Below are 15,068 nucleotides of genomic sequence, written 5' to 3' on the forward strand. Positions count from 1 at the left end.
TCCAAGGGGAGAGGAAGGCCAATAGGAACGTCTAAACATGTCTCTGTTTCATAGAGAATCCTAATATGGAACCACATTTTTTCCTGAGTTTGCTCTTCCAACTCCCATCTTCCAGAAAATTTTGAACACTATCTTCTTCCAGTTCCGTGAATTCAGAAACTTAACTAGCAAAGACAAGTTACTCCTACACAGGGAATTCTGCTGCAGAAAGCAAGTTCTTTTCCCACTGCCCTGCCCTGCTAAGCAAAATCATCAACTGCACTTGAGCCAGGACTCTCAGGAGTCAGCACACATGCTGGCACCTTGGAAGTTCACTTTTCGTGGTCTACTTTTTCTAAGTTGTTTCTCCTCACAGATCTAGCCAGTCCTAAATCTGTTTTCTTTCACAGCTTGGAGAAAGAGCCCATTTTGGTTTCTTCTGCTTTTGAATGCAGAATTGTGGTGCTTGTAGGACCAAAAGTGAAAGTGTATAGATTAAACATATCAGAAAATAAAGCATACAAATCAGGCTTTTCCTGCCCTCTTTCTCGTATCTTTCACTACAACACCAATGTTGTAAGATTTCATTACATACTCTCAAGTAGAATCTTTGGACTGAACCCTACATGTCCACAATGTCTTCATTCTGTTGTTCTTTCATGCAGAGTAAATAGAGCAAAGAACAAATTGGCTCTCAAAGGTAGTTTTTGCAATGGTGGCACTGATTTTGATTACTCTGTATTTTTTTTCATTTTGGTAAGTAAATAATTTTTTTAAAAAATTGTATTCACTAGACATTCATTATTTATTTTCAGAACTTCAATTTTAAGGAATTAAAAAATCCCAATCAATTTACCATAAAAGCATGCAACAAAATAAATATTATAAGGCTCAAACATATGCCAAGAAGCACTTTCCCAGCCTGTATACAGGCACACACAATATTTCTATGTATTCCATCAAGTGCAACTTAGAAAGGAAATAGTCTTCTTTATCTTATCAGGTAATGTCTAAAACAAATGAGACATCTAATTTAGATTCAATAGCTACAAAAATCTTAGGTAAAGTCTCTTTCTAGATCTGGAATAGTAACCTGTGAAGCTTGAAAAAGCTTTGTTTTCTGGTGTAAGGCACTAAAGACTGTAAGGATAAAGGTCATAAAATCTGTGTAGGCACATAGAGATGCAAAGGGCAAACAGACATACTAGGAAAGGACCAGGCACTGAGCAGAAGATATGGAGGTAATAGTCTCCACAGATGATTGCCTGATGTCACCCCAGTCAATCCATCTTTCCTTCCAGACACAAGCCAGCTAGGTCAACAGCTGTATCCAAAATAATGCAACTGCCAGACTCCCATGAACACAGGTTATCTTTGTATCCCAGGAAAAATGTAATGTACAGCTGAGCAGTATTTTCACTTTGATAGAATGAAGGATTCAGATACTGAGAAAAATACACTTATTTTTGTATCTTAATATATTTTACACTTCAAAGACAGGACTTAAAGATTGTGTGGAGGCACTGCATAGTAGAGAAGCACTGCAGCTGAAAGCATTACCCTGAAGATGTACACATTGGCAGTACCCTACACTTGTTTATGACTCTGGAAAACACAGTATGTATAATAAATCAAATCATTTTTCTGGTGAGCTTTACTTACAGCTAGCAAAGCTTGTAGTTATATTGTCAGATCTTCTGCATGTGATACTTTAACAACATAGATGTAATTTTTTTTTTTTAAGATCCAAGAATAGCCAATGACTTGGACTGCTGAACTAAACTTACAGTTCTGACAGACCATAATTTTTAGCAAAACTGAGGAAGAGTGGATCAGTCTGAGTAGTCCTCATCCACCTCCAGACTTCCTGGGACAAGACAGTGGCAAAAGACTTGAGAAGTCAGACAAAAACATTTCACATTCTCTGCTTGACAGTTCTGACTAGTGGAACAATTCCCTGTCTATACATGAGCTGACTGCTTTTCTAAGACACAGTGTAAAGCCTTTGTGAGCTGTGTTGCTGTCTTAAGTAACTACACAGGAAAATACTTTAAAATAGCAAAATATACCTCTAGCCACCCCTGCTCCTGAATTTTAGATGCAGCATAAACTCTACTCTGATATCCCTTAGTGATTTCTTCTTTGTAGCACAGTCAACAGCATCAAATGCTCTGTGAAATACTGACAGAGTAGCATGAGGGACAGAACAGGTATTCAAAATGGCAATCAAACTTTTATTAATTTTAATATCACTCAGCCTTATGTATATATTTACCCAGTGGCATCTCAGACTTGTTTCTCTACAACAGGAATCTTGCATTTTATTAATTTAGTCATAGGAAACTGCACATCTATTTAATGTCATATGTTTGAAAATATTATTCCATTAGTCTAAAATGCACTTTCATTTGTCTGGTTTGAATTTTTATGCATTAATATTCTCTCATGTTAATTAATATGTTAATACAATTTATTCTGAGTGCTTGAAAATAGCTTTAAAAGTTAGTTTATAATGTCATGCCATCGGTAAATACAACCATTATCTTACCTATCAAAACATTTAATTACATATTTTTACTAAAACTGGCACTCAGAAACAACTGCATGAACAAGACTATTATGAAAAAGAAATGAAACTAATAATCATAGGAAACAAAACTCTTGATTTTACATGATCATCATTATCTATTTTGGTGGATGACATCAAAAAGAATATAAATATCTGAATGTTGTTGGGTTTTCTTTCTATGCTTTTAAAACCCTGTGTTACTGAAATCAATCTCTGTAGTTCTTTCTTTATACTTCCCCTGACACAGGACAAAATATTCAATGTGTCTTTTTTAACTATAAACTAAAACATACATCATTGAAATATTAACTCAAGAATTATATGCTCTGAAGCAGCACTGCAGAATCATCTTATGATGCAACTTCAAAGCTTCTATCTTGTACTCTAACTACTTAGAAATTCTACCTCATATTTCATCTTCATCAATAATTGTGCTATAGTGTATAAGGAAAAATTTTGAACTCCCTTTGTCCTCTGTCATTTTTCCACTTGATGCAGCCCCGTTTGTTTTGGGTCAGCTTGCACAGCCTTGGACGTGCATTCCCAAAGTGCACCCAGGGTCACTGCAGGAGCAACAGGCCTGCTCTAATTGCACCTGAGGGGACTGACTTGGGCATTTGCTTGTCACTCTGCTTGAAGACTTCACTCTGCCCAATGAGCCAGAAGCTGCTCAGAGAATTAAACTGTGTACAAATACACCAGCTGCTTGCTCCTTAGACTCATTTTCTAAAGCATCCTATTGGTTAGTGCTGGCCAAAGGCATTTCATTGTAAACAGACTCAGCAGCATAGAGGAACAATCAGTTAATGTCTAAACCTGCTAATAAATGTTAAATTACTAAGTGTTTAATTTTCTGGATTTTATTCTGATAAGCAACACCTTTTTACAGATAGAGAAAAAACATTTATCTTTAATACTAGTAGTGATATATACTAACCAAAAGAACATAAGACATAATCCTTTGCTGGTAAGGTGTATTTTTTTTCCTTTATGTCTTTCTGTTATAGATCTCCTGTGGCTGGGACATCCATCCATTTACCAAATTCATATTGTTAAATGATGATACACAGATTTCTTATTTTCATTTGACCATTATTGAACAACCACCTTAATACTTCTTTATAAAAACTGTGAACACAACTTAGTGGAATCTCTCCATGCTAAGATAATCCAAACCACTAATGAATATAACTAACAATTTATTACTATCATTTATACTTTAGTAATTATGCATTCACTAAATACTTAAAAAAACCAATCTGCTTGTGTACTCAACATATGGAGATATTTGGATAAAGAGTGAGTCATTTCCCTTAGATGAGACTTATCACATCCCAGGAGAATCCTCTACAATAAAACTGTGACATACCAGGGGTTCCATCCACATAATTGAAAGGAGTTTCAGTTCTAGCTTCATTGGGAATTAAACTGGCTCATAATTAGTTTTCATAAACCCTTATCAGAAGGGATTAAACCAGCAGCACATTGAGAGAAGGCAGCATTTCCTTATAGACTTCCCACACAGAGACACAACACTGCAAATAATACCATCCAGTAAATCTGGATATTACAAACTCCTTGTGAAATCTGATGCTCTTCCAGCACTGCCTCATGGAAAGACAGGCAAGAACATAGAGCTGCAAGACTACAAGGCACTGTATCCATGATCGATGATAAATGTGGAAAACAGACTACATCTGGATTCAGGTTTATGGGATTCTTCACAAATTGACCAGAGACAGCCATTGAAGGCAGAACAGCTGAGGCATCAGTATGTACAGAAATGTGATTTCAATAACTCCATTCGGTATGACAGTTGTTTCTGTCTGTAAGTGGAATGAATGTACCACAGCACCATGTAAGTATCTTCCAAAAAAACCACTGTTCCTCTGTTTACTCAATGATATCAAACAATGCCTGCAAAAGGACTGAAAAATGAAATAAATTCCTTCCTTCCTGAAACTCATGGGAAATCTGTACAGTTGACACAACTCCCTGACACAACACAACTCACCTGCCACAGTCTGCATCCTGATGCAAACAAGGCAATAATGACTGATGATCGCTCAATGGTATGCCTAGAATCTTTTTTACAGAAGAAAAAACTGACTATTGTTTTTTTCAAAAAGATAGATATTGTGCATGCTAATGACACAACAGAAGCTTTTCTGTCAAGAGCTGGCACTTTAAAACCAAAACATAATTTAATTTAAAGTGCTTAAATTTAATTATAATTATTAATACTTTTCAAAAACTTTCAAAATTTTAAAATTAAATTGATATTATCAGTAAATTGATATTAGCAGTAAATTTCACGCAATTAAGTTAGTTCCATTAGTATACGCATAGCAGAAACTATGTGAAGTCTTCCTTGTCATAAATCTACTAATTTACCTTACCTGTGGAAACGCACACAGAAATCTGTGTCACAAGTGGATATCTTAGGTTTTTCAAAAGTCACTGGCAAAAGCAGGTTTAATATTAAAGTGAAAAGATGGCAAAGCTCATTGGCAAGGTTCACTCTACTGTTAACTAGACTGTTAAAGCACACAGAGAAAATTAGACTAAAATCTAAAAATCTACAAAAATTATCTCTGTGGAGGCTAAGGATGAAAAAAAAAAGGGTAAGGATTAAAAGGAGTAAGAGAGACTCTTCCTCTTAGCCCCAAAGTTTAAAGTAAACCTGCCTGCCAAACTTAGCCCTAGACTTGACCAATGGGTGGCATTTGGCAGTGATCCTCCAAGTATAGCAAACTTGAGAGCTGGCTGGCTCTGAGAGGTGTCCCACGCAGAGGGAGATTCAAAGGGTCTCACTTAGGACTGCTGTTTATAGGGTCGCAAAGGTGTTGGCTTTAGTCACAGTTATTTTCCATCGTGGTCACAATTCAGGTACGTAACTTTCTTTGAAAGTTTGATAACAAAAATGTTGCTCCACTTAGATTATCATTCAAGCAAGAAAAATAAGTTTCCATGGCTGTTCATTAAAAAACAGGAGCTCATTAGACAGAACTAGTTCCTGGGAGCAGACGGGGTTTCTGGTAAGAAAAAGAGGTTAGCCCAGGTGCTGTTCATCAAGGCTGAGGGCTAACAAGCATTTCTGAGGTCCTAGTGCATATTCAGGAAATATTTTTTATTCTAAAAACATGTACCTCAAGATTTCAAGGATGTGTTTAACTATGTTCTGTACTGTCTCTGGCCTTCAGGTTGTTAGGATGTTCCAAAGTGGTTGTCCTGGTCTTTCTTTTCACATCTTCTTCTTTGCCCAAAGGAAGTTCTGGCACTTGACAGTTCACACTACTTTACACATGTGCAGGCAACGGGTGAAGCCTCCATACGCTGAGGAACTTACAGTCTTCCCAGATGCTATTCTCCGATCAAGAGCTTCACATTGTCCCTTTTCAGTGCTAGGCCTAAAAAAGACCGCATGAGACCCTTTTCCTATTACCAATTACTCTTCCACAGTGCCTCACACTCGAGTTTTAAAAACATCTATCTGCAGTGCTGCACACCCTTACTCTTCACCCCACCACAACTATACCCTAAGGTCTTATCTCCACTAAAGAAACAAATGTTTCTGGTAATAACTCTGCCTCAGAAACTGTACGCTACAAAGTCTTACTGCATACACATGGCACAAATGTGAATTGTGAATTTAGAATGTAGTGCTAGACTAGAGTGCCACTTCTCCTGAGGGTTTAGAATGTTTAAAATCTGCTGAGCTGCCTGATGAGAGGTACATCTCACTACTCTATGACATTGATATAGGCAGATTCCCAAGCCACCTCTTTGCTCTCCATGTACTTTTTGTCGCTTTGTTAACCTTCCTGTAATTGTGTGTGCCTATTGCAGGTTACAGTCAATACAGTGAGACTTTATGCAGGGACACTCTTAGGGCAGGAATGTACTCCCTGAGACCCTCGTCAGGTCACAAGGTTGAACCTGCACCTGTTTTGGACTGCTTCCAATTCCTTGTCTTTGCACAATTTCAACACAAGTGCAGGCAACACTTCCATACTGCACCAAGCATATGGATCCTGTATTTCCTTGTCAGCAGGTCAAATATTGCTCTCAGATGCCTGGATAGACTTTACTCGTTCCAATAAAAATCTTACACATCACAGAGGTCAGGTCACATAGACAGTCAGGAGCAAAACTGAAAGGTAGACATACATCCTTGCGAAGAAAAGAAAACTTATTGGGACGTCCCTTATTTTACCATGTCACACTCATAATTAGCACCTAATTAAGTATTCTTAATCTACAGATCTCCGGCTTTTTTCAGCCACCACCAAATTAGTCCAATTCAGATGTAGGTAGTTGTCCCAGCCACCCCATATATGGAGTAAGAGTAGAGAAAAGTTGCATGATTTACTTGAATCCATAAATTGCTATATCCAGGAGCAGAACTTAAAGGTCTCTCTACCTGAATCCCAATTATGGCTAACTGATCATAGTGTCTGTTCCCAGAAGCAGTTTCTGCCCTATTCTCATGCTTCCAAAACGACAATCTCTATGAATTAGGGTGCTTAAGAAGCTATGGTTTCTATGCCTTCATAAGGATGAATCTTATTTCTGAACACTTGACAACTTGGTCTCACCCTCCACTACAAACATAAATGCAGCCTCATCATATGTGAGACCAATGGGAGAAATATTTAATTTCTGAGGCAGCCTCCACACCAAGCTGATTAAGGATCAAGCTCAAAGGCAAGTTAGTCATCAAGGTGGTGCAGAACAGGTAACTTTCAATCATGGATGAGAGAGAGCTTTGTCTTATCTTACTTGCTTCCTTTGCCAGCTATGACCTTCTACTCCCCTCAGGGTACACAGAGACTCATTTACAAACTCAGTGAATGCCAAATCAGTGCAGCTACACTTCCCTTGATGCTGACATCATCTCACATCTGTTCTTTCATTCACTTACACTAGCATTTTTATTATCACAAGATCCAGAAGACATGGTATGACTGGCAGTAGAAGATGCCTAGTGCTGCAGAAACAAGGGCTAGAAAAGTCTTATTTCTGTGCAATATCAGTGATTTAACTGTTCTGTCCTCAAACAAAGCAGGCTGAAGCGTTAGGTAAAGAAATTAACACCAAAAAAAAAAAAAAAAAAAAAAAAAAGGAAAAAAAGAAAAAGAAAAAGAAAAAGAAAAAGAAAGACAAGTAATAGTACCAAACACCAGCTTTACTCTTCTACCTCCTACCTCCCCTTCATAAATATCGGCATCAAATGATTGTACACTTTTCATGGGAAAATCTGTATGACACAAGCGCAAAAAAAAAGGGTTAAGTTCATTCACAATCATTATGCACATTAAGTCCCAACTGAAAAAATACTTCTGCATTACTTAAGTAATTAATGCTTAAGTTTAGTAATTTCACTAAGCATGGTTGTTCTCAATAAAAAAGAAAACTTTTAATCAAGTGTCATCAAAAGAGGGGAGAGATTTTGTGTGGTGGGACTTACAGTTGTTAATGCTGCTTTAGACTGATAGATACTTTTTAACATCTGTCGATACACAGAAATCTCCATGAACACAATATTATATCACCTGTACAAAACTGACCATGCTTCTGAAATACAATGCAAAAAGTATTAGCAATTTTAAATCAAAATATGTTCCTAAAATTATTTCACTGCAACTACATAATCTAATACTGCTGGAAGATGGTGTATTCCAGATAAAACTAAATATTCAACTCAGTCTAAGATTTTGAAAATTTTTGAAAAACAATTTTATTAAATGATTTATGATATACATAATACTTTAGGCTGTGCAATGAGACAGTGGTGCAGAATTCCCCAAAAGTGAGCTGACAGTTGGGAAAGGGATAATTGTTTTAGAATTATTAAAAGCCTTGATCAACAAACATTTGCACACGTGATTTCAGTGGAACCATTCCTGACACTAAAGTTAAGTATCTGGATAAGTATTTGCAGGACTGAAGCCAAATCATACAATTGGACTCAAACTAAGAGCCCATTTGTTACCAATAAAATCCCAGTTTGGGAGTGGCTGATTATTATAATTATCATTGCTGGATAACACTACACTTCAGATGAATTATTTTTTGCAGCAATGCCTAGACATGAAAATATAACATGTCCTTTCAGGGAATGACCTCAGTGCTGTGCTCAGCCCCTAAAACCCAAAGGTCATAGCTAAAAATTAGTAAAAGACAGAAGAATAAAACCGGGAGGTGATACAGAATGTACTGTCCCAGCGAAGCTGGATGAAACTGCACCAGTTCCTGGGAACTGGCATTGCAATCCCATTTCATTACTGCTAAGAGATCCAGGGATTGCTGGTGCTTAGTATAATACGAGCTAGCTGAGGGTCTTTTTCATCTACATGGCAAAGACATTCCAGGACAGTATTTCTATTTGGGTGCTGCTGCTTCTTTAATACTCATTCTAAAGTCTCTAATTCAAAAATTACCAGATACTGCCTCTGGAGACTTTCAGGAAAAAAAAGAACTAGGACTAAGTCAGGGGTACCGTGAGTTACCACACTGTACAGTTGAAACAGTTCATTATCTCCCCAGACATATTTATTTCTTTTGTGGTTCTCCAGCTTATAAATTCTCACATCTGATCAGTAAAATTGTACAGGAGGTCCTCAGGTTTTCGCAGCAAACAGAGCATATAGCATGGGGATTTGCCACATGAATTGCTAAATCTCTGAGGAGTAAGCATGCTTTGATCACATCTTATTTTTTTTAAAGATGTTAGGGTATTTTCTTCTAACTGAAGTCTAAAGCTGTTCTGGTATGTCAAAAACACCACATCATGTTCTGCCTTCAATCAGTTTACTTAGAGCCAAAGGAACCACACCTTATTTACCATGATTTTAATGGGAAAGGAATCAGATCTGCTGGACAGTTCAAGTAAGGAAGTCAGGAAAAACACCATAAATTGTATTAAGCATGACCATTTAAATAGCCAACAGAGAATTAAGAAAGCAGTGCATGCAGATGAAATATAATCTCAGCCAACAAACAGAATAAAAGAAAGTGATCTGGACTACTGAAAGATTGGTAGCAATTTGAAGCATTTGAAAGACAAATGACATTGCAGAAAAGACTGGGTTAACAAGGGAGCACTTGAGGGAAGTCTAATCTCCGCTGGCATGCTGACTGGGAAGGTCAGCCCGGTGCACGCGTTCTCAGCTGGAGTCAGGCTCCCTCTGCCCGGCCAATTGTCCTGTCCTGTGCACTTGAGATACCAACCAAAGTGAAGGTCCCTTCCCTCTGTAGTGCCTTATATTCTCCCAGTTTAAAGACAGCTTTCTTTTCTCTGTCAACTTATGCACTGTTTCCACAGAGAAAATGCTTAAGGAGAGAGGGGATGTGTGAGAGCCTTTTTTTCCTTTCTGAGCAGCGAAAGGCTCTTTAGGAAGCAGTGTAGTTATTTTTAACACTGTATTCTCAAGTGAGAAGAATGATATTTCAAAATACATTTTCAATTCAAATTTTTCTCAAAGAAACTGACTTTGACTTAAAACACTATGTTTTGAAATTTAAAGCAAATCTCTTGAAAACTGGGAAACATGATACTTGACATAGTTTGTTACTTCTTCAGTTTTTGTTTACCTCTAATTTATCTGTGGGTATATTTCATCTTTGCATATGTGCTACTGCTATGAGTAGAGAGGAAATGTTATATTTCCTCTTCGAGAGAGATATTTAGCACTAAATTCTAAATCCAGAACCTGGATTCACCTTCATCCTCAACCAGGACAAGATTCAGATTACCCACATGACAATCAGTTAATTTAAGGTCTATAAAGTTTGTAGCTATGTAAAGAAGTACTTTCTAAGAAAAGACAGACATTCCATGAAATACCTAACTGCTAAATCCTGTCAAGGGATCTGGAAGGTGTGAGACTTTTTAAGTCTCACTTCTTCATAAGAAGATATGCTGCAGTTTGATCTCCTTGAAAAACCACGGTCATTCCCAAAATTCCTCTGATGAAGATACAGACAAGACCTGAATTTGCACTGTGAGATCAGAATGACTAAAAGGATGCAAATTTACCCCAAAGGATAAATTAACGATTTTGGGTATTCCTGACACATAAACGACTATATTTCTTATTTCAGAAGCATTCTTAATTTCTGGGAACATACTTCTTTACCTTCAAAACATTAAGTAATCTTTTTATTCAGGTTCATTGCGATTTTTTTTCTTTTAATTTTTTATGTTTAGTGGTCTTAAACACTTTCAGAATCTTTTTTGACAGTGCTCTACAGGAACAGCTATCATCAAATACAGTAGTATAGGAATGAATGAAGTGAAAGGTCAAAATTTACTTAAAGATTGATGGGCTTGAAACCTTATATTATGCACTGATTTCTTCTTCATAGGTTCTATTGTAATAAGAAAAATGTTATCAAAGTTTTGAGAAATAGTTTTTCTAAATAAATTATTTCTATGAAAAATTAAAAATTATATAAATCATATCTCACCAAATGTTAGCACACATATTTACAATGTACTTAAATTTAAACTTTTAAATTAAACTATAATGTAAATGGCAATGTTGCAATATTTATATTTGTATTCATGCATGTCTCTGTCAATCTATGATGTTAACATTTTGCAAGCATTCTGCTTATCATTGACAGGTTTTGATCACAAACACAGCATAGGAATTGTTAGACAGCCTTGGCTGTTTTAGTAAATTTACTTTTTTGTATTGTCCAGGCCCAAAACAAAAAAAATCTAAAAATCTGTAAGTGCTGTCTTCTATATTGTCATCATATGAGATTGAAAAGAAAATCTGTTTTCATTACTTGTTATACTAAATATTCTTGAACAGGAGTTCACAGATTTTACCCAATTTTTAAAGAACAATTATTTAGGTAAGTAGGACAAGCCTAAGTTAAACAATGGAGTTAGGATTTCTATAATGGCTTGCTTTGTCATAAACTTTAACTTTGAGCAAGCCCTTCTCCATTTCAGTTTTCCACATCACAGCAAATGGTAATAATATTTCACTAACTCATGAGTTCAGTTTGAGAATTAATGAGGGTCCCATGTGCAAAAGACCTGTAGATTCTGGCTTCTTCTTTCCAATGTGAACTGATAGGAAAGTGACCTGTTCTTAATTTGAAACAGAGACTCAATGCTGCCCTTCATCAGCACATGGAATTCTCATTTATGTCAACAGGAGTTACATTGCATACACCAAATAGATTACTTGGCCTAAAAGTAAATGAAGAAAAAGGAATGGAAAGAAACTCATGGATTCTCCTTGCCTCCTCTTAAAAAGTCTAACAGCTCATGGCAGCAGACACATAATCATAAATAAAAATATTTTTGATGGGAGGCAAGAATTGCTGCTTGGGATTATAAAGGAAAATGGAGAAAATTGTAGTAGGTCCATCTGTAGAGTACATTTAGCTCTGCTGCAAGAGCACCATCATAAAAAAAAGATGGTACATGCAAAACTCAGTCACGATAATATATCATGCTCTATGGATATTTGTCTCAAAATAAACCTTTAATGGCCTCAGCATTTCAGTTTTTCATACCATGTCCACTGTACACCAAGAAAACAGTTACTTTTTTCTCCTATGTGAGTGTTAAGCGAAGATAAAAAGCTCAGAATTTTAGGAAAAAACCCAAAGCTTTAAAAGTTCAAACTTAATCCAAGGCAATACTACACACTGGTTTTGGTCAGATATATCTATGGTGCAAGAACAGAATTGACTGAAGAAGATTTTTTTTTTCTGAAAAGAGATTAAATATGAGTACACAGCTTTAATCTCTCACTTTGATCTGAGGTAAAAACTGTCACACCAGAAAAAGACATTTTTGGGGTTTTGGGGTAAAAAAAGAAACGAGAATAATCAAGAAGCAGCTGGTTGGCCATTACCAAGCTCAGGGAGGCAAACATGCCTATAACAAGCAGGAATGTTTTAAAATTTGTCATTGCTTAGCCATCTACAGAGAATGAGACTTGACAGTTCTTTACAGAAGGCAGGCAGGAGCTACAATTCTGCATAATTAGGCAATAATTAATCAATCCAAGGACAGCAGCCTTGTAAATTTGGAAAACGGTAAGTGTAGCTGCCTATGTGTATGAACTAGTCTTTTACACTTTATACTGCCTGCATGCAGTCCTGGTCATTTAAAAGTCTGCCTGCCTGAATAACATTTTTATTTTTTCACTTCAGGGTGTATGTTACTGAACAACAAAGGATTTTTGACTGGAGAAACATTCCTTCTGAAGGACAGAAGGATTTAAAAACAAAAGGGCAGACTAGATCACAATCCTCCCAAGAAGCAGATTACCAGAGGCAGAACCTCAGCAATGGTATTTTGACATCACCACACGTATGTTCTCTTTTTCTTCATAAAACAGCCAAACAGTAGATTCTCTCATGTTTTTCTGGTTTTAGCATTACTCCAAGCAGTGAGGAATTTAGGATCTCTACTTCTTAACACAGGATATGTACAGCTTAAGTATGCCTTTACACCATCACTATCTACCTTTCTGCTTATGGCTTTCCAAAACACCAGCAAACATTGTATCTTATGTGTACACAAAGTCCTGACCTGCTACTTGTGTATGTGTCTTAAGCACTGTATCTTTATTACACACAGCCAAAGTTTTGCTCTGACTCCTACTTCAAAACATTATCAACAGCTTTGACTTTGAAATGTTTCTGATAAAATAAGCTAAAACTGATCTTATGAAAAATTTCAGAATAGTATTTACATGCATAATACATTAAAAAGTCTTTCAGCTGCTAACCCTCTTTATAAATGTATGCTATTTTCTTTAAATTAGGCTTTCCCCTAATATATACTTAGATTTGGTTGGTTGCACTTAATTTCCACCTTGTGTATGTTGTCATGTTGATACCTCTCATAGAAATTTCTATCATTTCTAGCTTACTTTATTCTGTTTTTTCAGATGTAAGACATGTTTAATGTCCTTTGAAGTACGGCATTAACAGAGAAGTGTGCTCAGAATGATTACTTTAGTAGCCCAGACACATAATGCCGTGAAAGCATCTTCACGGTCACTATAGTAGCGAGCACGTTAACAGCATGTCAAAGTACGGAGACTGGACAAACACGTTCAAAACCAGACACACTTTATGCCGGGTGCGAAGGATAAGCAGTAAATTAACAACCTACTGATCATGCAACCACAAAAAACTATGGAATCAGTAAGGAGAACACCCAAGGAACACTTAGAGCACCAACACTTTCAACACACTAAATCACGAGAGGCTAAAGGACGACCATTGAGCCAAAAATAAGGAAACAAAGAAAGTTTCACCACAGTTTTGGGTGGGTTTTTTGCTAATACAAAGTTTCTCCGTTCTCTCCGGTCTGTCCCTGCCCGCAGTAACTCAGGGCAGCCCGCAGGCCCGCAGCCCGGGCAGGATGCGCTGTCGGGGGCACTGCGGGCCCGGGGAGCCTCGGGCGGGGCTGTGCCCGGAGCGGGACACAGACACCTGTGTGTGGACACAGCCCCGCGGTCCCCAGCGCTGCCGCCTCCCGGGAGCGCGCTTTATCCACCGTCTTTGCTCCCCCCGAGGGGAGATCTGTTAACGATTAAAGCGGCAGCGGCCGCAGTTCAAAGCCCTGTCCCGGGAAGCAAAGGTGAAGATAACGTCCCGGCGGATCGCATCGAGTTTCTGCTGTTGCAATCGCTTTTAATTACCCCGCAAACGGCACATCACACAGCGATCCTCCGGGCGCCGGGCCGGGCACCGCCATAGCCAGATACCTATAAACGCTTTACAACGCGTCCGCTGATTAAAAACCGATTAGAAACTTATTTGAAGTCGGGTGTTCTCTGCGGGCACGGAGCGCCTCCTGTCAGCGCCGGGGGCCGCCCGAGCCCTCCCGCCGGCGCTCCCCGCCCTGCCCTGCCCTGCCCTGCCCTGCCCGGCGCACTTACAGGTAGGAGGTGAAGGCGCTGAGGTCGGCGGGCACGGCGGTGAGGCCGCGGTCGGAGCAGTCGGCGCGGAGCAGCGCCCCGTCCAGCTGGCAGCGGCAGGGCTCCGGACAGCCCCGCGGGCGCTGCGCGCCGCCCCGCGCCCCCCGCCGCAGCCCCGGCGGGCACAGCAGCAGCAGCAGCAGCAGCAGCAGCGGCGGGAGGGCGCGGGCAGCGCGGGTCGTCGCCATGGGCCCGGGGGGTTCCTGGAGCCGCGGGGCGGCCGCTCTCCTGCCCCGGGGCGCGGCGGGGGCGAAAGGCGGGCGCCCGTCTGGGCCGGAGGAGCTCCTGCGGCCGCCGCCGCCGCGCCGCTGTCTGTGGTAGCATCTCAGCTTACACGCTGCTTTAAAGCCCTGGAGCCGGCACCGCGCGCCCGCTGACGCCGCCCCAGCCTTGCCCGCCGTACGCAGCGCGCCCTGCCCGCGCCGCCGAGCGACACAGAGAGAGAGAGAGAGAGCGGGGGCGGCCCGGGCCCGGCGGGCGGGCGGGCGGGAGGAGGCACAGGGAACCCGCCCTCGGAGCGGGCCGCGGGCCGGCATCTCAATTCACCGGGCGGG

General features: G+C 39.4%; 1 protein-coding gene across 1 annotated transcript in view; it reads right to left on the bottom strand.

Moving 5' to 3' along the window:
* LGR5 (leucine rich repeat containing G protein-coupled receptor 5) overlaps positions 1–14,702 on the bottom strand; it is a gene marked incomplete at its 5' end in the record, with an annotated part of 91,460 nt that extends 76,758 nt beyond the window's left edge. Inside the window, one exon of the mRNA XM_083859827.1 lies at positions 14,476–14,702. Coding sequence (XP_083715953.1) covers positions 14,476–14,702 — 227 coding nt within the window. The remainder of the gene's footprint in view (positions 1–14,475) is intronic.
* Between the last annotated feature and the right edge of the window lie 366 nt (positions 14,703–15,068).

This window comes from Zosterops lateralis (genome assembly GCF_965231275.1).
Source record: "Zosterops lateralis genome assembly, chromosome: 4".
NCBI classification, from domain to species: Eukaryota; Metazoa; Chordata; class Aves; order Passeriformes; family Zosteropidae; genus Zosterops; species Zosterops lateralis.